The sequence below is a fragment of the Eptatretus burgeri genome, chromosome 3 (genome assembly GCF_056783735.1).
Source record: "Eptatretus burgeri isolate ZD-2024b chromosome 3, Ebu_testis_v1, whole genome shotgun sequence".
Taxonomy (NCBI): domain Eukaryota; kingdom Metazoa; phylum Chordata; class Myxini; order Myxiniformes; family Myxinidae; genus Eptatretus; species Eptatretus burgeri.
The window spans coordinates 107,232,879-107,256,379 of record NC_140963.1 but is presented as its reverse complement, the minus strand read 5'-3'; the positions used below and the strand labels follow the sequence as shown (position 1 = coordinate 107,256,379).

Here is a 23,501-nt window from a genome sequence, read left to right as displayed (position 1 = left end):
AATAAATGTGAGTTATGTTGAACTGTTTTCCCGTTTCGCTTCGTCTTTTCTTTCATTGAATCTCCATCTTGCTTCACGTAAAGGATTGGTCGTGGGCTAAAACGCCCGATAATTAATGGAACCGTCGAGGCCGACGAATAACACCGCTCGGTTATCCCGATAGTACGGAACGGGTCGCTTAAAGTGGCCCGTGTCCGAAGTCGACCTGCGGCGAGGTGCGATCGCCCGGTCTACCCTCCGTGTGGGTACTTAGGTAGGTCGAATTTGGCGAGCAACCCTATCCCACGTGGGGGCCGATTGGCACGATCGTGGTGAGACCGAAAGGTCCACCTGTGACTAGTTCCCGGCGTTAGTCCGAGAGGGTCACGACTGGATTGTCCGTCCGGTGGGCGACGTGCCGCGATTCGAGTTACGTGGCCGTCCGCACGCCGGCGGGCGCGAATCCGCAACACTGGTGTCAGGTCGTGCGATATAAACCCATCGCCATCCTCGCGGCACTGGTATCGGAGAACGGGAAAACGGGCTCTCCTGTCTCCAATTAAATTCACGGGAATCGGTCCAGGGGTGAGAGAAGCGACCCCCGATTCCCTCCAAATTACGAGCGAGCTAAATTAACCCTTTAAGAGAAGCAAGATGGCGTCTCAAGGCGAGCGGGAGCCGGGGGTATGAGAAATGGATGTAGAATGTGTAGAATCCATGGCTCAGGATGAAATCCCCGTGCAGGAAATGTTGGTTGTACAGGAAAACGAACTCGCCCAACTGAACCCAGAGCCCGAAATGGGTGCGGCAGCGGCCGCGGTGTATGACACCTCCCCTCCCCCTCTCCACCAAAACCCTTCCCCAACCCCTGCCGAAACGGCTCACCCAAGCGCACCCGACATGGCCCAGCTATTCACCATGCTGGCACAGATAAATGCGGATATGAAAAACGAAATGAAAGGCATGAACGAAAGGATGGATACAAACGCAAATGAAATTATAAACGAAATGAAAGGCATGAACAAGCAAATGAAGGAAGAAACGAAAAAGCTCCGGGGTGAGACGCAGAACATGGGCCGATGCCTGCAGGCGGGCATGAAGGCCGTGACCAGGGAGATAAAAATGGCGACTCCACGTGTGGGAGCGAACGAGCTGGAAGGGGGTGCAACGGCTGTCGGGCCCGCGGTGGAGGCGGGTGACAAAATAATTTGGGGGGCGTGTTGGGCGAGGGTCGTGACGATGACCGAAAGGGAAAAATTAAATGGGGAGACCAAAACGTGTGAGACGAGACACGAGGTGACGACAAAGGAAATAAAAATAGTGGAGACAAGGGAGGGAAAGGGTGAAGAGTTGGCAGAGACACGGGAGATGGGAACGATAGAGGGAAGACTACACGATGAAGACGGGGTAAGTGACGCACACACACACACGGAGGTAGTGGAGGACGATGAGGTTGAGCTCGCGGACTGGGTGGAGGCCCGGTGCGAGCAGCTGGATGGCCTCCTCCAGGAACGAGGGGAGGGAGTATGCCCCCTTGAGGCGAGTCACGACCAGGTGAGTTCGGTCGTGCTTTGCGAGGTCGAGGGGAGGAGTGCTGTGGACAGGTGCACGGAGAGCTTGGGGGGTATAGAGGCCCCGGAGACCCTTGTGGGGACACGAATCCCCAGTGTGGTTGTCCCTGTGTGTGTGGTGCAAGGCGTGAGTGCGTCCCCGTGTGTGGAAGCGACCCCGTGTGTGAGTGGTGTGGTGGCGATGGTGCCAGAGTACGTGCTTCCCAGCACGCCGTGTGTGGATGAGGCACCGTGTGTGGAAGAGGCCGTGTGTGTGGATGAAACGGCCAGTGTGGATGATGAGGCACCGCGGTTGAGTGCCCCCGCGTGTGTGAGTGAGGGACGGTGTGTGGATGAAACACCGCGGTTGAGTTCCCCCGCGTGTGTGAGTGAGGCACGGTGTATGAGTGAGGCACGGTGTGTGGATGAGGAACCGCGGGTGAGTGCCCCCGCGTGTGTGAGTGGTGTGGTTTGTGTGAGGGAAATGGCACGAGTGAGTGGAAGGCCGCGAGTGAATGGAGCACCACGTGTGAGTGGTATGGTTTATGCAAGGGAGACCGTGTGTGTGAGAGAGCGGTATGTAAGGGAGATGTCGGTGGGCATGTGTGAACATGCAGCCGCGTCTCCCGGGGTGAATGTAATGGAATGGAGTGTGAGCGTCGTAACACGCAGGTGTGCGTGGGTGGAATGGAGGTGACGACGGAGACATGTGAAGAAAGAAAGCCGGGTAGCGGCTGTAGTTGTTTCGGGGACCGTGCCGGGTTCACCCAGCAGTGAGCACGAGGTCCGTGCTGTGCAACGCACGAGGCCCCCACGTGCTCGCTTGCGAGAGTGAAGTCCCGGTCCGGAAACGCACGCGGTGGATTTGCCGATCCCGCGGACGGACAAAGTTTAGGCAGGACTACGGATTTGGACCGGACGGGTTCTCCACGCGATCGTGTGTGTTAAGCTCCAACGGGCAAAGCACATGTGTTCGCGTGGGGAACCCCTCGAGACGTGGGGCTTGTGTTTTTTTTATGCGCACGGTGACGTCATGGCTGCACGTGGGGTTGGAATCCGGCAGGAGGGGTATCCCTGCCGGATGGTACCGTCCAAGGAGGGACGAGGTACACGTGCAGCTGCATGACGTCATGGGCAGGTGCAAAGTGCGCGAGCTGTGAATTGCCGCGCTGGTGCTGCGCATGAAAAAAAAAAAAAGCAAAAAGCAAAAAGCAAAAAGCAAGCCTCACTTTCGGGTGCACAGGATTCCTGGGCAAGGGGTGGAAGACCCCCTTGATCTGGGCACAGGATGGAAACTAGTTAGGGGGAAGGGTTAGCTTAGTTAGACCGACTTCATGGGGCAGGGGTAAGTCCTCATGGAGTCCGTGGAATGGATTAGTTAGAGGGATTGTAGCCAGATTTAGGTTGGGAAATAAAATGATTTTTATGATTTAGGAGACAATGACAGACTTGTGAATGTGTAGAGGGGACGTAGTTTAGCTACGTAGTGTTAAAAGGAACATGCTATAGTGTAAGGGACGACGTGGGAGCACGAGTTAGTTAGGGGAGGTAGTTAGAAGGATGGCAGAGTTCAGTGGTGTGTGTTGAAGAGTAGTTGGTGAGTGAAGTGGAAGCATGTGCTTGGTGAGTGAGTGAGGCCAGCGGGTCTGTGTGAGTGGAGCGAATGGGGACTGCATGGTGCGATGAGTGATTGGGGGGAGGAGTGACTCCCGCCCAAGGGACCCCGGGGTCAGTATAAAGTAAGTTAGGGGGTTAGTCAAATTTACAAAATGGAGGTCGTTTTGTTGTTGGTGGGGGTGTAGGCTCGAAACCCGTTTGGAGGGGTGCAGGAGCCCTGTTGACGGGCTGGGAGCGTGGCTGCGAAAGGTGAGTATCGCTGAGTGGGTACCCCGGGCACCAGGCTAGTCGGCCGTGGTAGGCCAAGGGCCCATGGGGGGCCGGGATAGCGTAGTGGGCACGGGTGCGCTTGCTTGGTGCGGGGGCCCGGGGCGCCATTAGCCACATGGGCAGTGTTGTGGGCACGGGTGACCCTCGGAAAGGGGCTTGGAAAGCCAGCCTGCCACGTGTGCGTTTCAGGGGAGGTGCCATGGGGGGCACTCCCCGGTGTTTAGGGAGCTGGTAGGCTCGGAGGCAGTGTAGTGCCCGGGGGTGCCATCGTCGGAGAATCGGCAGAGGGTCGTGCCTGCCAAAGGGAGCCACGTGTCCCAGCCATGAGACCGTGTGAGGGCACGGAGAGAAAATTGGGGGGCGAGGCCCGAAATTAAAAGGACACCAACACAGGCGACGGGAATCTGGGTTGTTAGAACCAATAGTTTAAGCGAGAGGCGCTTGTTGAAAGCCCCGGGGTAGTTTAACAGTTCAATGGTTAGGGTAGATTAGGAAGTGTACCCCTCCGCACCATCCATCCCCTCGCTCTCGTTGTGGGCCGCTGGACTCACTTTGGTTATAGATCGCTGAAGTCTGGGGAGGCCATTCTGAGGCTTGAATTGGGCCTCGACACAGGACGTTAGCTCTCCATTATTCCCCTCCGGGAAGGGAACGTAGGGGTTGGGAGTAGGCTAGGTGACAGGATAGGTTAGCCGAACAAGGACAGTAAAGGGGGTTAGGGGACGATTTATAGTGGGGAAGTAAAAAAAAAAAAAAAAAAAAAGTTGGGGCTAAATTGGGGTTTGACAAATTAAGGGAGTGGGTATGTAAAGTGACAGGCAAAGGCGATAGGTGGGAGGGAGACAGGTAGGTAGGTCCGAGCCCACCTTCCAAGTGGCCAGCACCACCGCACTCCCTCCACCAACCTCCACGGAACGGCAAAGGCTGGCCAACTTCATCTGCAGCTGCTGTGCTGCAAGGCCTGTGCCGGCTGGATCGTCTGCAGCTGCTGTGCTGCAAGGCCTGTGCCGGCCCACTTCATCTGCCGGCTGGCTGTTTTTCTTCAAGGCCTGTGCCGGCCAGTTCATCTGCCGGCTGGCTGTTTTTCTTCAAGGCCTGTGCCGGCCAGTTCATCTGCCGGCTGTGTTTGCCTGCTGCCTTTGCCATGCCATGCCCACTGCCCCTGTTCACCAGCCCCATTCAATTTTTGCTTTGCCCCCCCCGCCCTGTTCATTGCCATGTGCGCCAGGGTCAAGGCAACAGTTTGCAAGCTGCGAGAACTGCCCTGTTGGCAGCTACAACACGGGCCTGCAATGGCGGCCAGTGCACCGTGTTTGCATCCATCCATCCATCCGTTGTGTTCATTGCGTGTGCCACTTGAGCTGGCACGGAGACTACGTTTGTGCAGCCCATGCACCGTTGTGGGTCACTGCGTTCAGTTCAAACCATTCATCCATCCATTCGTTGTGTTCATTGCGTGTGCCACTTGAGCTGGCACGGAGACTACGTTTGTGCGGCCCATGCACCGTTGTGGTTCACTGCGTTCAGTTCAAAAGGGAAGGCCTTGGACTGCGTGTGAGCAGCCGGCCACGTTCCCTGTCACCTGCATTATTTGAGTCAGAGACTGCATGCGAGCAGCCTGGCTCCCTGCTAACTGCTTTCTTTTTGCAGAGTTCATTGATCCTGGGCCATGGTTTAGTGTAAAATTTGTAAGTTAAGGTTAAGATGTACTGTAAATATGAGTGCGCCCCCGGCATGTCTGTCCTAGCGCCGGCAATTTTATTTAAGTCGTCCGTGTGAGTGAGTTTGTTTAGGTAGTTACTCAGCCCTCAGGTTATTTATTTTGGGGACACGAATACCATGAATGTCGCACTCAGGGATCCGTAGGTAAAATGTACTAGGGGAAAACTACACATGATGGCACACGAGAATTTGACGACTCGGGACGAGTCTGTAAAAAGGGGAGGGGGTAGTGTTGTGGTTGACGAAATTCGCAAACCACCAATCAGGTCCCTTAGGTGAGATATCTCTGTAAGTATATGTGTAGTTAGGCCCAAACCCGTTGTTTAGAGGGAATAAATGTCATTTATGCAGGCTGCGACCCTTTTAGATAGCCGTTTTTCTTTACTATCTTTATTTTGGACCAGCCGCCATTACTACCACCACCAACCACGTCTCAACAGCCATCACACAACAACCACCAACCACAACGCCGCTTCACAACAACAGCCACGACCTTTACCGTCACAACTCGCCACCATCGCATCACCGTCATTCCCACGCCACTTGTGGGCACCGATACTGGACTCGTGCAGGGCGCGCACCGAACAGCGTGTTCAGAAACATCGCAGACTTTCCGAGGAAAACGGATCAAAAACGACTCACGCCCACTTCTGTTCCGTCCTATCGGCGAGCTGGGGCGATTTGGCCCCGCCTCCAGGGCGTTGGAGTGAGGACGCTATATGCAAATTCATGGATCAAAAAGCATTCACGCCCACTTTTCCTCGGTCCAATGGGGAGCCAGTTAGAGAGGTGAAGGGTCGAAGGCAGAGGGTCAAAGGTGGGGGAGCGAGGCCACGGGGGATATAAACGGCTGCGTTCGTCAGTCAAGGCAGTTCAGTTCGCAGTTGTGAGTTCGGAGGGGAGAAGTCAAGAGTGAAGAGATGGGACGAGCCAAGAGGAGACGGAGAGGGCGATTAGACGGAGCTGTGGAGAGGTGGCGGCGGCGAAGGCGGACGAGGGGGTGCTCGCGTCGGTGCCGGGAGCTGCAGAGGGAGAGGCCAGCAACGCGACCGAGGTCGAGGAGGAGACGCTCGTCGCGGGACCCGAGACAGGGTGATATCCGCCATCCCCCGAGCATCAACAACCCCCTCCTGTTTCCCCCCGCGCTGAGATAGTGCGACAAGGGGGCCCCTTTCCCACCCCCTACCAGACACTGTCCGCGAGGCCCGCGGAGTTGAGGCGCCACCGCCGCTCCGCGTCTCATCATCAGACGGGTAGGCCCGACACGGTCTCGGCCCCAGGCCCGCCTACCCCCCTCATCCTTGAGGGTGGTTCTTTTTCTTTTGCTTTGGGTATCTGTTTTGTCGGCGCCGTCTGTGAAGTAAAATTGTATAAGTGTTGCCGTGTGCTCGGTAGTCGGATAGCTCTGCATTGTGTTTCTCTTTTATATTTGCTTTTTGTGTAATATTGTGTTTCTTCTCCTTTTACATGTGCTTTTGGTGTAATTGTATATGTGTGCTTCCCGTTCATCGCGAAATAAATGTGAGTTATGTTGAACTGTTTTCCCGTTTCGCTTCGTCTTTTCTTTCATTGAATCTCCATCTTGCTTCACGTAAAGGATTGGTCGTGGGCTAAAACGCCCGATAATTAATCGAACCGTCGAGGCCGACGAATAACACCGCTCGGTTATCCCGATAGTACGGAACGGGTCGCTTAAAGTGGCCCGTGTCCGAAGTCGACCTGCGGCGAGGTGCGATCGCCCGGTCTACCCTCCGTGTGGGCACTTAGGTAGGTCGAATTTGGCGAGCAACCCCATCCCACGTGGGGGCCGATTGGCACGATCGTGGTGAGACCGAAAGGTCCACCCGTGACTAGTTCCCGGCGTTAGTCCGAGAGGGTCACGACTGGATTGTCCGTCCGGTGGGCGACGTGCCACGATTCGAGTTACGTGGCCGTCCGCACGCCGGCGGGCGCGAATCCGCAACAATATATATATATATATATATATATATATATATATATATATATATATATATATATATATATATATATATATATATATATATATATATATATATATATATATATATATATATATGCCAAGTTTCAGGAAGTTTCGATGAAAACTGTCGGCTGTGAAACAAAAAAGTCAACAAGAAGAAGATGAAGAACAACAACGTGAGTAAGATTAAGAGATCCTCCACGAGATTCAAAAATTATTAGGATTAAAATATTACATTCATTCTCAAGTCCTCACCACAATTAAAATTTGCACATGACATGCATCATGGACAAATGTTGAAATTGTGACAGTGTTGTTATGATAAGAATGACTTTAAGCCCTACAACAGTTATAAACCTCTCCCTATCTTTCGGGGAAGGCTTATACAGTACATGCAGTGTGTGTGTGTGTGTGTGTGTGTGTGTGTGTGTGTGTGTGTGTGTGTGTGTGTGTGTGTGTGTGTGTGTGTGTGTGTGTGTGTGTGTGTGTGTGTGTGTGTGTGTATATATATATATATATATATATATATATATATATATATATATATATATATATATATATATATATATATATATATATATATATATATATATATATATATATATATATATATATATATATATATATATTCTTGTTGTTGTTAAAGAAGAAGGTGCTTCCAACCAAAAAATGTGTGGGTGAGCACGTGTGTGTACTTGTTCTCGTTTTTGTGTTTCCAGAGCACGAACACGGGTGTTTAGTGTCCGAATTGGACATGATGAGGTGTTGGTTGTGCGAGTGTTGCTGTTCTCATTGGGTGTTGTTCACATGCGGATGTGGTGTTTGGAGTTTAGTGTTGTTTGCTGCTTACCTTATCCAACTGTTTGCACAATCCAGTTTTTGCCATTTTCATCAGAGGTGTGTATTGTGTGGGTATGTCCACCGTCTCTCCAGTTCGACGACCCTTCAGGCTCTTCACGTACAATGCTTCCAAAAATCAACCTGTGTCGTCTGTTGGATGTCATGTCTTGGACACGGGTCCCATCAAAGTCAAATTTGTGGCCAAATTGCAGACAATGACATGCTATGGCTGGCTGGGTCACCTTTCCAACCCGAATTGCTCTATCATGTTCATCTAGCCATTGTTTTTAATTTCTTCCAGTTTCACCAATGTAGATTTGGTCAAAGGCTCTGCATGATGAATGGTAAACGACTCCAGATTTATTACCAGTTGGTAATGGGTCCTTTAGTTTTGAAATGATATTATGGATGATGCGTAGAGGCTTGAAGGCTACACCAATCCATGCACTGTGTACTATCCTGCCAAACCTTTCAGAAAAGCATGGGTAGTATGGCAGTACACAGTGCAAAAGTGTGTCTGGCTCCTTCCATTCTGTCCATTTTAGTTCTTTCAAGGTGGGGACCTTGGCAGCTCGGGCATGGATGGTGTCTTCATCCAAAACTGATAAAATTAAAGAAATCAGATTAGTTGGAGGAGTTCTGCTCAAAAATGGGTACAACAAGGGGATACTCCCCAGCAAGGGGATTTGGTGGCAGAGGTAAAAAGGTTCAAAATGGACCAGTCCGTAGAATGCATGCATATTTCTTGTATCTGTGTCTCTGTTTGGGTCCCAAGTATAAAATCATTGTCTATAAAAGGATTCGACTGCACCACCATTTTTATTTTACTGTGTTTTTCGTTAGAGTTTTTCAAATGTTGACAAAATTTTAGCAAATTTATAAGTGCATCAGATGTTTTCTGTCTCATTGCAGTGGAAAATAAATCATTCTGTGCAAGGCTGTTTCAACAAGAACAAGAATTGCTTTGCAATGTATGTCCCCAATGGATGTGATATTTTCTAAGTCCAAAAAGGGCATAACTGAAAAATTGATGAAACGCCCTGAAACTCGAACTTGTTCTGTAACTTATCATAATAAAGCCATGCACTAAGTTTCAGTTGAATTTGTTAAAGGGCATGAGAGGAAAAATACCACAGGTGGGACGGACGGACGGACAGAGAGCAAACCTATAGTCCCCTCCGATAAAACCGGTAGGGGACTAAGTGGACGGGCCCTTGTTTCAAGTGATTATATTGTTGCTACAGGGTGAACATATTGTTGTGGAAATGACTCCTATGGGTTAACATTGCTTCGTATAGTTTAGTTAGCTCCATAATGAATGCCTTCGAATAAGGGTGAGGAAATTAATCATACTTTTAGATATGCATCACTTATGTAAAAGATAGACGATGTCCACCCCTCCTAATCTGTGTTTAAAATTATCATTCCTTCAAGCCTCTGTCTTATGTTCTACCCTTTGGAAACCTGTGTATGTTATTTTTGTCATTTTACTCAGCCGTCGGCACTAGTTTTTTTTTTGAGGTGGGGGGGGGGGGTTTACATCGTCGATGCTCGTGCAAGAGCTAGTACACTGGACAAATCAGGACGTAACAGACAAAAACAGGAGGCAAAAAACGCAAAACGAAGAGTAAAGACGTACGCAAAAGAAGCAGTGAAGAAAGGTGGGAAACACCCACAGCAGAGTTGAAGGCTAAGATAGAGGGACACTTGGACAAACAATGGGTGTGGGGAGGAATGGGGGGCAGGAGAGGATGCATGGGGTGGACAACATGGTTACAGAAGGAAACTCCAAGGAGCGAAAACTGGAAAATTAGGAGGAAGGATTTGGGTGGCGTTAACGAGGGTAGAAAAGATCATGGTTTGGGAATGGGGACAATCTGAGATGATGCTGTCTTGAAGACCTGGAGGGAATAATGAGATTGAAGTGGATTTGGAAGTTGGTTCCACAGATGGGGAAAAAGAGGAACAACTAAGAGGTGGTGAGCAATGATCCTGGATTTAAGTAGCTTCACCAGAATGGGGTTAATGGTGGACCATAAGAGCCATGCAGAAACCTTGGGTGGGGGTACAAAGCACAGAAAGAGCAGAGGGTGCAAGACTAGAAAGGAGGCAGAAGAAGTCAGAGACGACCAACCTGTTTGCGATGGCAAAGTGATAGACCCATAGAGTCAGCTTCATTACAGGAGATTTGCAATAATCTCAAAAGCATTGGTTTCCATAGCATCAAGCTGAGCAAGATTTGATGCAGGAGAGCCAGCCCAGAGGGGAGAGTAGTACTCCATCAAGTGGGAGATGAAAGCCTTGAAGGTGGATCGGAGTTCAGGTGTGCCAAGGACGGACTGTGTACAATGGAGGATGTCTAATCAGTGGCTGGCATTTTAGGCCAACTTTGAAAAGTGGTTTGCTCAAGAAAGATCATGGCTGATAGTGAGAACCAGGAGTTTGAATGACTGAACTTCCTCAGGAAGATCGATCGATGTTTATGTGCAGAAACAGCTTCGTTTCTGCTAGAGAGGGAAGGGGGAGGACCTTGCCTGACTGAGAAGTCTTGAAGGAAGGACCTTGCCTCCCCCCATCAAACGGGACCCTTGACCAATGGTGAGAGAGGGGAGGGGCATGGATGATCACCCCTCATGGGTGGGAAGCTTGAATAGCAGATGTAGTGAACAGAAGCAAGAAGTTCTGCGCTTCTTCGTCCATGCCACCATGCCAAGACCATTACCCACACACTCCATAACCATGCTCTCTCCTCTCCCCCGGACCAAGAAGCATGGTATGTGGTAGCGGTTCTCCATGCCCGAGCAAGCCAGGGCTGTGCCTGGATCTTCCTGTGGAATTCTGTTGAGAGTACCCAGTAGTTATGTCTTGTGGATTCCCTCTGTCTTTTCTATCATGGAATGAGTGTGGGCCCAGTTTAGACATTTGGTATTTAAGGAATCCCGTTTGTTCATCGTTTTGTGGGTATGTAGATTTTGGTAGAAGGTAAGAGGTTTTAATTTTTGAGATAATTAGTGTGATCGCTTCTTGTGTATTTCCTCCCCAGGGTCATTCTTGTTGTAATTAAATATACCTGGTCTTGGGTTGAATTTGGGTCATTGTGGTCACTCTTGAAATTAGGAAAGTCCGCTGAGGGTTAATTGGCTACAGCAATTAATGCTGTAAATCCAGACCACACCACACGTCATCGGCTCACTCTGGCGTTACTTATACATGAGGCACGCAGTACTGATTCGCATAATTCCCAAGTGATTTGACAGTCCCGCAGGCACAGTATTGTAGTGGAAAGACCTGTAATCTGGCCCAGAATGGCCGACCCAGCTACCCATTACGGTCATGTTGAAACGGCACACTGGGATCGCAACAGGCAACTGGAATGACCCACACAGCTACAACAATATTGTAATGTGAGATGGCCAAGGTACAAACGAATTCCCAAATAAGATCAAATGCTTATCAATGGTGAGAGTTCAAGACACTTTTGTAAAACACTGAATAAAGAGCAGTCATAAGAGGCTGATAAATGTTATTTTGAGCAACCGTAAAGACCATAATCATACTGCATTCAATTCCATCTTTGACTGAAATACGAGCAAAGAGCACTGCATAAACGCGAAGCACAACTTGATAAAATGCTATAAAGAATTCATGAATTAATCTGGCACCTGCAGTATAACTTTGGTGTCTCCTGATACAGCAGTGACGATGCGTGATCCTCGCTCCAGTTTCCTAGAGACCTCCTCTTTTGGCATATCAACATCCAAAATACCTGAACAAACAGGAATGAAACTACACCACGAGTTTTATATTGATTTAAGAAAAATAAACAAAAAGCTTAATGACAATGAGAGGCACCACATACATTCTCAAAATGTAAGACATCTGCTTGCACAAACAAAAAGAAGAATCTTTACTCACAAGTCATCATCACTTTGGTACTTTACCAATTTTGTTCAAACATTTACTAATTTTGTTCAAACTTGGCAAACTGATAATGAATGATGGCTGACATATGCACGTCATTTTTTTTCGACATCAGATCCAAGACAGCCGACTGGAAGCCACTTTAGTTGTAGGAAACCCAATGTTGAATAAGTCCTCAACCATTTCGTGGGCATGCATTTACCGTTGTTGTTCACACTTGGCACCTGGATAATGAATGATGGCTTTCATAAGCATGTCATTTTTTTTTTTTCGAGATCATATCCAAGATGGCCGACTGATGGCCATTTTGTTACTTAAATGTGTCCCCAACCATTTCTCAGAAATGCATGGTCCGATTTTGTTCAAACATGGCATCAGCACAGTACATGATGGCATACACATGGCCCTCACTTTATTTTGCGATCTGATCAAAGATGGTAGACTGGCAGCCATTTCAGTTGTACATAAATATGAGCTAGGCCTTTAACTCCATTCAGAAAAATTACTAAAAAAAAAATAAATAGGGGCTTTGGCATTTTATAATCCATTTTGCTTGTTCTTCATAAATTCATACCTGCCAAACTATGTGACCGATGACATCATAGGTGGAGAATGTTTTGTTCCTCATGGATAGGCGATCATGTCTGTAAAGTTTCACTTCGATCTGTTCAGCCTTTTTGGAGATTTTATGTTAAAAAAGACGACTACCAAACCACATGACTGATGACATTATCAATTTTTTCTCCAATTACAATTTAGCCCTTGATGACCCTAAAAAATTTCATACTGATCGGATAAAGTGTTTGACGATGTAATTATAACATTTTTTTAAGAAAAAAAGAAAAAAACCACTTTTATTTCCCATGGGGAGTACTTGACAATGAGCCAAGTTTCAATTTTTTCCATGAAGTAGTTTATGAGATACAGAGGTCCAAAGTTTTTCCTTTCTTCCAACATGGCTGCCACACCACATGACCTTTGACATAATTATCATAAAAACATTCCACATGAGTAGTCGCACCTCAGATGAAAAATTCAAGTTACTCAGATAAGCATTTGCAGAGAAAACAGAGAAAATTAGCATGAATGAACGGACGGACGTACAAGCCAAAAACAATGTCACTGGCAACTTCACCAGTGGAGACGTTAAAAAAAAAAAACCTGTCAGTTGTTTACCTGTTAAAAACAAACAAACTTGTTTACCTGTCTCTCTTCCGTGCCACTCCAAACAGCACAGCAAGTGTGTGTGTGAGCAGAGCATCAAGAAGTTATCATGCAGAACAAAAGAATTACAGTTGGAGATGACCTAAAAAGCCAGCAAAACAAAGAACATTGATCAAAAAGAGAAATCAGAACAGAAAAACATATTTTGTCTTGCAATTTGCAAAGAGAGCACAAGAGATGCAAAAGGAAGAGTAAAGAAGTGCAGCAAATAACATGATTGGCCAAATGACAAGAAAAGTGAGTAAGAAATCTACACAGGGCAAACATGGACAACTACTGAAAAAAGGAACAATATACAACAGTCACCTGGATTTGCCAAAGGTTACAACATTAGTCTTGTGAAGAATTGTCGCTTTCACATCCCAGACAGGTGAGTGGTCTCTCTGTTTCTAGCTACCTCTCTTCTTCTTCTTCTTTCGGCTAGCTCCCGTTAGGGGTCGCCACAGCGGATCAACCGTCTCCATTTCGCTCTATCCTCCGCCCTCACCGTATCGTTGGTAACCCGGGCCTCGACCGATCCGGTATGGAAATTCGTTTTGTTGTCCACATAATGATTTGGCATAGGTTTTTACGCCGGATGCCCTTCCTGACGCAACCCTGGTCGCCTCTTACGACACACAGGGATATGGTACACCTATTCTAACCGGGGCATACACCGGGCCCAGTACAACTGGTACTCATTTCGCCGACCTCGGAAGGATGGCAGGCTGAGTCAACCCCCTGGTGTGTATATATATATATATATATATATATATATATATATATATATATATATATATATATATATATATATATATATATATATATATATATATATATATATATATATATATATATATATATATATCCACATACATACATACATATACATATACATATATCCACATACATATATTAATTCCGTGTCCCAACAAGGCTTGAACTCGGGACCTTTTGGGTCCCAAGCCACTGCCCTAACCACTGCGCCAACACCAGGTTTGTTTATAGCTACCTCTTCTTCGATATTGCTGCTGTCTCTACTCTGTCCTCCAACCCACCTCAGCAATTCTAGGATGAAAGGGTTCTTCCAGTAACTCCCTCCTGGTTAAACTTCCAAAATATAAGCTGACTGCATACCTTAACTCCTTTGTACTTTGCTTCTCCCATCTATGGAACCGCCTTTTTGAGGCTGTTCTTTCCTCCTCTTCCATCGAGGGCTTCAATCAAGTCGGCAGTGCACCACCATCTCGCGTCATCTCACATCCCGAATGACCCTTTCAAACCTCTTAATTTCTGATTGAAGTGTTTCCTCCTCTTCTCTCTTGTGCATGACCAGCAACGGAATAAACTAACAATTGTTGCCCTGGTACCTCACTGTTATTTGAACCTTGCTCTTCCATGAGAATCATTCTTGAAGAAAAAATAAATAAATAAATAAAGGATAAATATGTTCACAACCCTTGTAAAGCACGAGCCTCAATAGTGCTTCATCTACTATTGACATTAGCATCAATAATGGATTAAACACACATACAGAGAGATGATTCTGGAGAAAAACAGTTTCATATCTATTTGACCCAAGAGGACTGTGCTTATACAAAATAATCCTACTGCCTATTTAAATGAGCCATACGAGTTACTGGCACCATATATCAGACCATGTTAAACATTAATTAATGAAAGATCATTTTACATGAGGCTAATGGTGCCAAGCCATGAATACAATTTTTGCAAGGAAAGGCTATTTTGGGTGTGGGTGTATTGTGTGATGGTGAAATATTTATGAAAAAAAATTCAGTGGCTGTGGAGGTATATTTAACGAGATAAATTGGTTTTATATCTGGTATCATTGTCAATCGTTTTTAACTTATTAATATCGGTGATTCAATTTACCTGTTGGGAGATCGGAATTTGGGAGTATCAAAATTTGTGCCTGGGTAATCCCTTTCTGTACACTTCATATTTTCGACTCCGTGACTATATGAGAGTGTGTGAGAGAGAAATGAGATGCTTCCAGCAAGAGTTCGGTAAATTTAAATGGTTCATCAAATAAAGGTCTAATGGCCCTGTCATCTTGTAGTTCATAGCATTCCTCCACTCACAATGGCAAATCCACTCACCGATCCATGTCAACATCAGATGCTCTCATCCAGAGTTATGTTCAATTTCATCATTTTCAGCTAAAGGTCGCATGACATTTGATCTTTGGCCTTTGACCCCAAAGTCTAATCAGTTCATCTTTGCACATAGTACATACTTGTACCAAGTTTGGTCAAAATCCCTTCAGCGGTTCACGAGTTATCGTGGCAACGAAAGTCTGCTACGCACACACTTATGCACAGACGGACGAACCCAAAAACATTTGCCTCTGGTGCCTTTGGCTGCAAAATCATAAAAAAGACAATCTTCACTGAATCCGAGTGACAAAAATAAAAGGAAACAAGTTTTTAAAAATTAATAAAGTCTTCAATGGAGCCATAAAGTTCAGCAAAAACTGTTTTTTGGACAAGTTGAATGGTTGATGTGCGTTTTTAACCAAGCCCATGCCCCCTCCCCTGAGGGGAACAAAAGGGGAAAAATTAAAAAAAATACAAAAAATACAAAAACAAGCTAGCAAAAAAAATTCATCAATTAAAAAAAAAAATTTTTTTTCATTTTCTTCCTTGGATCTTGTGTACATGGGTTGGCGTGGTGTTCACACAGGCATGATAGGCTGAATGGCCTCCACCTGTGTTGGATTTCCTTGTTATCCTCGTTGTTAAGGTGTGCAAGGGAAAAATATGAGCAATGTCCTGGTAAACCAAACCATGGGCAAAAGTCCTCGGGTCATAACAGTCATCAAGACAATTTAGATCAAACTCCGAAGTAGAACCCGATACACAAATTATTTAAAGGCCGTAGTGTGTGACCTGTGTGAAAGAAAAGAGAAAATGAAAGATTCTACAAAATAATACATCAACCACATACCTCACGGTTATCGATGAACAACTTTGACTTCTCTGATAGCCCAAGCACAACGTCCTGAAGAAAAAGAAAACTTCACAAAATAAACTGCATCATTGTGACGGGATGCATTGCAATAGGCCTGAAAGAAATGATGATGATGATGATGATGATGATGATGATGATGAGTGCACAGGTGGACTGGAGGAACACTACTACCTGGTGTTGTACATGCAAAAGGAGTACATTTATTTAAAACAAACAAATGCTGAAATGCATCACCAACATGTGGAAAGGTGTTTTGGTGGGTAAATCGTTGCAGTGCGCTTGTTGTTACTCAACAAAATGAAGCAATGGATTGAACAAACGGAGTTAATTAGAGTAGGCCAACAGTCGAGGGAAAAGAGATACTGTATTTATATATTTATGAATGCTTCCCAAAGGATGTATATGGGCACACGAGGAGAAGAAAAATGCTCCCCAATCCGACAGCCTCCTCCCCGTCTTTCGAGTTCATACATTTCAAATTATATTTAATATATTGGGAGGTTAATACTTCTTGAGATGAAACAACAGAACAATAAAAAAACAATGTCACCCGCAGGGTGACCTGTATCTTGCCAAAAGGTGACCACATGTGACTTCTTTAAGGTCACACTGAGGTGAACAGAGCTGCTATCCACCAGGAGCGACTCCTTGAGGAATATCTGCCTACGAGAGATTCCGATGAGAATCGTTCTACAGAGTAACCATGAAAAATATGCGTTTTCCTCATAACGTCACCAAATGACGTCATAATGTCTCAAGCTTGACATATCTAGAAAGCACTCATTGAGGTGTTCAATTTGAGGTACTACACGATATGGTTCCTAAAACTTGAAAATTTGACCTTGGGGTCAAATACGTTTGACCTCAGGCGCTAACCATGAAGGTCAAGGCCAATCGTCACCGAAAACTAATCAGCTGAGCGCCAGACCATATACTACATTCCCATAAAGTTTGGAGACTATTCGATTGAAATTACTCAAAAATAAGGGTTTTGTCGACTCCCCTGATTTGCGACAAAGTGACCTTAACCTTTGACCTTGACCTTCAAAATTTTTTTAGCTGAAAGGGACCTCTATAGGCCTCTGTTATGCGAAGTTACAAAAATTTCCAATGATAACTGTGCTCTACAGAGTGATTTATACGTGATTACAGACAAAAAAAAAAAAAAAAACACATGAAGGTCAAGGCCAATCGCCACCAAAAATTAATCAGCTGAGCGCTAGACCATGAACTATATTCCCATGAAGTTTGAAGACGATCCGATCAAAATTACTCAAAAAATAAGGGTTTCGTCGACTCCCCTGATTTACGACAAAGTGACCTTGACCTTCAAAATTTTATGCGCTGAAAGGGACCTCTATAGGCCTCTGATATGCGAAGTTACAAAAATTTCCAATGATACCTGTGCTCTGCAGAGTGATTATACGTGATTACAGACAAACAAACAAACAAAAAAAAACCCCAAAAAAAAAAAAAACATACAAGCTGACTAACATATCTTGCAAAAACTTCGTTTTGGCAAGATAAAAACAGATCTTAATGCCCCATTGAATGGAAGATTTGTGCTTACTACAAAGGCAAAGGATGGGTTAAATTGTTCGAAAAGCATTTTTTTTTTAAAGAAAAAAAAAGATTTACCAAATTTAAATTATTAGATTGCTTTGGAAGTAGAAAACAAACCTCATCTTTGTAGCTGGCCAGCTCAACCTTGATGCATGGATGTGAAAACGCAACAGGATTACCAATCCCATCCTTCCAGGGACGCAGTCGCCCATCGACTGAAAACAATGGAACAATCAACCGAAGGTCCAATCATCAGTATCAAATAACCAACCAAATACATCAAAGTAATTTTTTTTTTCTTCAAATCAACAGTCATGGCTCACAAACTTCCTCTCCTGTCACAGTCAACGTGTGGCCCTTAATGGAATTCTCTCATCCCCTCTTCCTGTCCAGGCTGGAGTTCCTCAAGGCAGTGTTCTGGCCCTGTGCTTTTTCTGGTTTTCATCAATGATCTCTCCAACTCTCTGGAAAATCCTCTTTATCTCTTTGCTGATGACTCAACCCTCTGCCATACCATTTGTCATCCCTCAGATGGGCAGGCAGCAGCCTCTTCACTCTCTGCAGATCTGGATAAAATCACAAGCTGGTCCGACACTTGGAACACGTCTTTCAATCCGGACAAATCTCACACTCTCACTTTGTCTCTCTGAAAGGACCGTCTGGAACCCCCCCCCCCCCGCCCTCAACACACCCCATCTACTTTCTTAACATTCCTCTTGAAGAAGTCTTTTCAATCAAACTTTTGGGTCTCACTATCTGCCATGATCTTTCCTGGGAAAGCCACATTTCCAAGCTGGCCTCCAAAACCAGTCACCGACTGGGCATCCTCTGCCATGCCAAGTCCTTCCTTGGCACACCTGAACTCCTGACCACATACAAAGCTTGAATCCACAGTCTGATGGAGCACTGCTCCACCCTCTGGGCTGGTGCTCCCGCCGCACACCTTTCTCGGCTTCACACTGTGAAAACCAAGGCTTTTAGGATCATTGGTATCTCCCACGACGAAGCTGAGTCTTTGGGTCTCTCACTCTCTCACCACAGGCAGGTTAGTGGTTTTTCTGTCTTCTCTCTGGCATCACCACCACCCCCCCCCCCAATCTGACTGTGACCTATCCTCCACCTGCCCTGACTGATCTGTCCCCCCCATATTTCCACGTTGCACTCAAGGTCCATCAGCAACCCCCTTCTGGTAAAACTATCAAAATCAAGAATCACTTCTCACCTTCACTCTTTCATTCCTCTTTTTCCCCACCTCTGGAACAAACTCCCACATTTCCTCAATCCCACTCTTACCTCCAGGTCTTCAAAATAGCTGTTCACCACCATCTCTTATCTTCCCCCATCCAAAACCACAATCCGTTTCTACCCCCGTTAATCCACCTCCTTCAAATTCCCTGCTTTCCTTCCTGAAAATCCCTGTGGTGCCCATCTTGTTTACCCTGTTTACCCCACCCCTTCCCTCTCCCTTCCACAGATCTAATGTCTCTGTTCTCCACAGTTTTGTGCTTCCCTCTCCCACACCTCTTTTCTCCTGTTCCCCTTGTTGGACGTTCTGTGTGTTCACTCTCGTATGAGCCTCGACGTGTGTGTGTATATATATATATATATATATATATATATATATATATATATATATATATATATATATATATATATATATATATATATATATATATATATATATACAGTAAACTAGGCGTAAGTCGGCAGCGTGTAACTCGTCACTTCTCCTAAGTCGGCAGCATCAAAAAGTCCCGAATTTATCTCATGTTAAGTCCCTATGAATAAAGGGTCATCCCTCTGTAAGTAGTCATCTCTAAGTCGTCATTTTGTTTAAGTCGACAGATGTTGTCCGTTCCCACGTAATGGAAACTCAAGTAAATTACCACTCCTAACTCATCACACGGAACTGCTGCCTCGTGAGAATCCCGATTTCATGGAATCGTGATGCTCGCTCATTGGTTTACACCGCCAGTGATAGGCTATTTATAACTGCATACACACGTTGATCGCACTGCAGGCAGGACAATGGCGACTAAGTGTAAGCTTACAACTAAAACCTACCAAGAAAATACGACATTATCCAGTTTTGCGGGGCAAACCCACTGATGAAGAAAACAGCCATAGCTGAGAAGTTGGACATCAAACGGCATACATTGAACAATATCTTGAAGAATAAGGGCACGATGTTTGGACAAGTGGAGAAGATCGCGAGGCCGGTGGTAAGTGTGAAATGTGTGTCCTTTGAAGATGTCGATGATGTGCTCATCATCTGGTTTCTGCCAAATATTCGGTTGGACGGTGAAATGTTGCTGCTGAAGGCACGTAAATTCGCTGTGGACCTCGGGCATGATGATGCCGAGACCTTGCCGATGCACTGGATACACAGATTCAAAGTGAGGTGGGGAATCGGCAAGGTCAAGAAGTGCGGCGAATCAGGCAGTGGGATTCGGCAGTGGTGCACGACTGGAAGGATGGCAAATTGAAAGACATCTTGGAAAGGTATCAGCCTCGGGACGTGTACAATGCCGATGAGACTGGGCTTTTCTTGCAGATGCTGCCAGAAAAGTCTCTGGGGTTCGTTGGTCAATCCCATCATGGTGATAAGCAGGCAAAGTTGTTGTCTTACAGTTGTTCATTATCTTTACTTTTGATAAAGTGATTCATGAATTCTATCTTTGCTTGATCACTTTCCAACTCACCAATGAACCGCCACCTATGCCCCGAGGATTGTGTTTTCCTTTTGGTACAATAGTCGGCTCTCACACATACGTGTCCAGGCCACGCGCGACTTCATCCTTCACCCCACAGTCATCATGAATGTTCGCATCCGCGTAAGTCGTCACATTTCTAAGTCGTCACTTTTTTTCTCGGTCCCGATGGTGACGACTTACGCCTCGTCTACTGTATGTGTGTATATATATATATATATATATATATATATATATATATATATATATATATATATATATATATATATATATATATATATAACAAAGGACAATTAGCTCATTCTTCAAGTTTGCACAACGGAAAGAAAAAAAAAAATGAATATTTTACCCAAGGACATGGATCATACACAGAGACAATAAATATGCATGAAATTTCAGCTGGATTTGTTCATTGATTGGAAAGTACACTTGCAGAAAATGAAGGAATGAAAGAAGAATTTGGCAAAAAAAATTGAACATTTTATTGCAATTGCACGATTGCTGTATGCTTCAACATATCGAATGACCTTTAGTTTTGCTTGTGCTGTGACAAATGACAACTAAGAACTGCCGATCAACTTAAATGACCTGTAATCGGTTACAAGTTCATGAGTGCCAGGAAGTTTTTTTAAAGTGGTGTTTATTACCCAATTGCTGATAGGATGGCCTCGAGCAGCGTTTCTCAACCTTTGATGGCCCATGGCCCCCCTACCGAGTCGCTTAACATTCGTGGTCCCCTGCCCTTCAATAAAAGATGCAGATTTCGTTTTATGAAATTTATTTACTCAGTCTTAAAAGATAAATCAAAGTAAACATTTTTCTAAGCAATACAATCAATGAGACACTTGCTGTTGGGCTTGTCTGAGGAGGCCTCTTATGTCCGGCTCCGTCTTGGAAACAGCAAGGCGAATATTGTTCCCAACGTCAAGACGGTTTCTGGACTCCGTTTTAATGGTCACAAGGTCAGAAAATCCAGATTCGCAAAGATATGTTGTGGCGAATTGAATGAGCATTACGGATGCCTTCTTGCTGAGTAGTGGATATGCATCCTGAACAGACAACCAGAAGGTGGAGTGGTCTTCTTTGTTATTGAAGACCAGCTTCATTGCTTTTGAAACCTTCAACTCTGCCAGCTCCTCTGCTTCATCTTCAGGAGGTTCAATTTTGGCGTTAAACGGGTCTTTGTGCCACGGAACATCCAACGGTGTATCGTCGAAATACGATTTGAACTCAGCGGAGAGATTGTCGAGATGTCTAGTGATGCAATCTTTGATGCCGACGGGAAGCTCAATCCTGTGCGTCTGCAGGTGCTCGTACAAGAAAGGAAACGAGGCAGTGGACCCGGCCTTGATTCGTGCCTGCCAGACTTCCATTCTAGCAGACAGTCCAGCAAGCTTGTCTTGAACGTCACTGATTGTCACATCATGGCCTTGCAAGGACTGGTTCATTTCGTTGAGCCGGCCGAATATATCGGCCAGGTAGGCGAGCATCATGACGAACTCTTCATTGTCGAAGTGAACATGGAGGTTGTTTTCGTTGTCTCGCATGAAGATTTCCACCTCAACCCGGAGTTCATACAGCCGAGAGAGGCATTTCCCCCAAGATAGCCAACGGACTCTAGTGTGGAACAGAAGTCCAACATGTTCCACTCCCATTTCGTTGGCCAGGAGTTGGAAGAGCCGATGATTTTTGGCCTTCGCACAAATGAAGTTGATCACTTTGACCGCAACGTCCATGACTTCCAGCAAACGAGGTGGAAGAGTCTTTGACACAAGAACGTATCGGTGTAGCGAACGGTGGGAGGACGTCACATGGGGCCATTCGTTCTTCACAAGCGTGACGAACCCTCCTCTGACGCCGACCATCGCTGGGGCACCATCAGTACAAATGTGCTTGAAATTCTGCCAACCGAGTCCATTAGCTTCGAAAAAAAAAAAAAAAAAAAAAAAAAAAAAAAAAAAAAAAAGAGTCCACGATAGCTTTGATATCTGCCGCTGTCGTTGTGGTTGGTAGAACATTGTGTCGTTGTGGTAGAAGGGTATTGCAGAACAAGAACTCTTCCTTCAACTTTCCCTTTCTCTCGTAGCGAGCGAAGGCGATCAACTGGCTCTCCAGGGCGCTGTCGGTAGACTCCTCTAATTGAAGGCTAGCCTGGAGCGTGCTTCGTTTGATTTCGGAGCAAATTTTATGGCACACATCAGCGGCCATGTCGTCAATCCGTCGTCGGATCATGTCATTAGAGAGCGAAACTTGCTGGATCTTCTTTTTCGCCTCTGGTCCGATCATCAATTCCACCATTTTCTCTGTACATGACTTGATAAGGTCCTCAGCAATAGTGTGCGGCTTCTTGCACTTCGCAATTCGGTATGCCACTTCGTAGCTGGATTGAAGAGCAGGTTTTTCTTCTGGCCGGAATCCATATTTGGGAAGTGTCGCTTCACGGTCATATCTATGGTGTACGAGGTGCAGTGGAACACAAGAAGCAAGCGTGTTAGCATCAACTCCGCTTTATTGCGCATCCGGATGTACATTCCTGCCACCCCTAGCGGGCGAGGCATGATATACGAAAATCCAATCACGTGATACAGCACACTCCTCCCCTCGTAAAATGGCAAGTCAAATGATGAAAGGACAAGCATAACATGACCACCCGAAACCAATCAACACTCATAATCCTCCAAGTACCGCTGCTGCACCCTGACCCACCTCGGACGGGCAGCGCCGCCAGACAGCCCAGGCTCAGACGCCTCCCGGCTCGGTCGAGGTGACACCCTTGCCGGACTTGCGCCATCCGCAATAACAACCGCCCCCGGCCGACCAGCCTGCCCGACGTCCCCGGGCAGGACAGAATCAGGCGAAGACCCCCTGGGCGTCGACACATCCGGCCCTGGCGATACATCTGGCCCCGGCGACATTACAGGTGGGGGTCCCACATCGTTCAGCCCGGGGGGGGTGTGGGGGGGTGACGCTGGACAGCGATCATGCATTTGGTCCATGTGCCGCTTCCACACTTCCCCACCATCAGTCCGCACCATGCAATTCGCCGGCCCCAGTACCACCGAGACCACAGCCGGCACCCATTTGGAACTGTGGAAATAATCGCGCACCATTACCCGCTGTGCCACATCGAAACCGCACAGCAGCGTCGGACGC

The 23,501-nt window shown here is 46.3% G+C and overlaps 1 protein-coding gene across 6 annotated transcripts in view; it reads right to left on the bottom strand.

Moving 5' to 3' along the window:
- The window catches only part of ELP1 (elongator acetyltransferase complex subunit 1), a 109,621-nt gene that overhangs the window by 47,294 nt on the left and 38,826 nt on the right, over positions 1-23,501 (bottom strand). For all 6 annotated transcript variants that reach the window (XM_085874877.1, XM_085874873.1, XM_085874879.1 and 3 more), the window contains exons 16-19: positions 17,755-17,852; positions 16,051-16,104; positions 13,084-13,186; positions 11,622-11,725 (exon numbers count right to left, since the gene is read on the bottom strand). In XM_085874877.1, the coding sequence (XP_085731003.1) occupies positions 11,622-11,725; positions 13,084-13,186; positions 16,051-16,104; positions 17,755-17,852 (359 nt within the window). The remainder of the gene's footprint in view (positions 1-11,621; positions 11,726-13,083; positions 13,187-16,050; positions 16,105-17,754; positions 17,853-23,501) is intronic.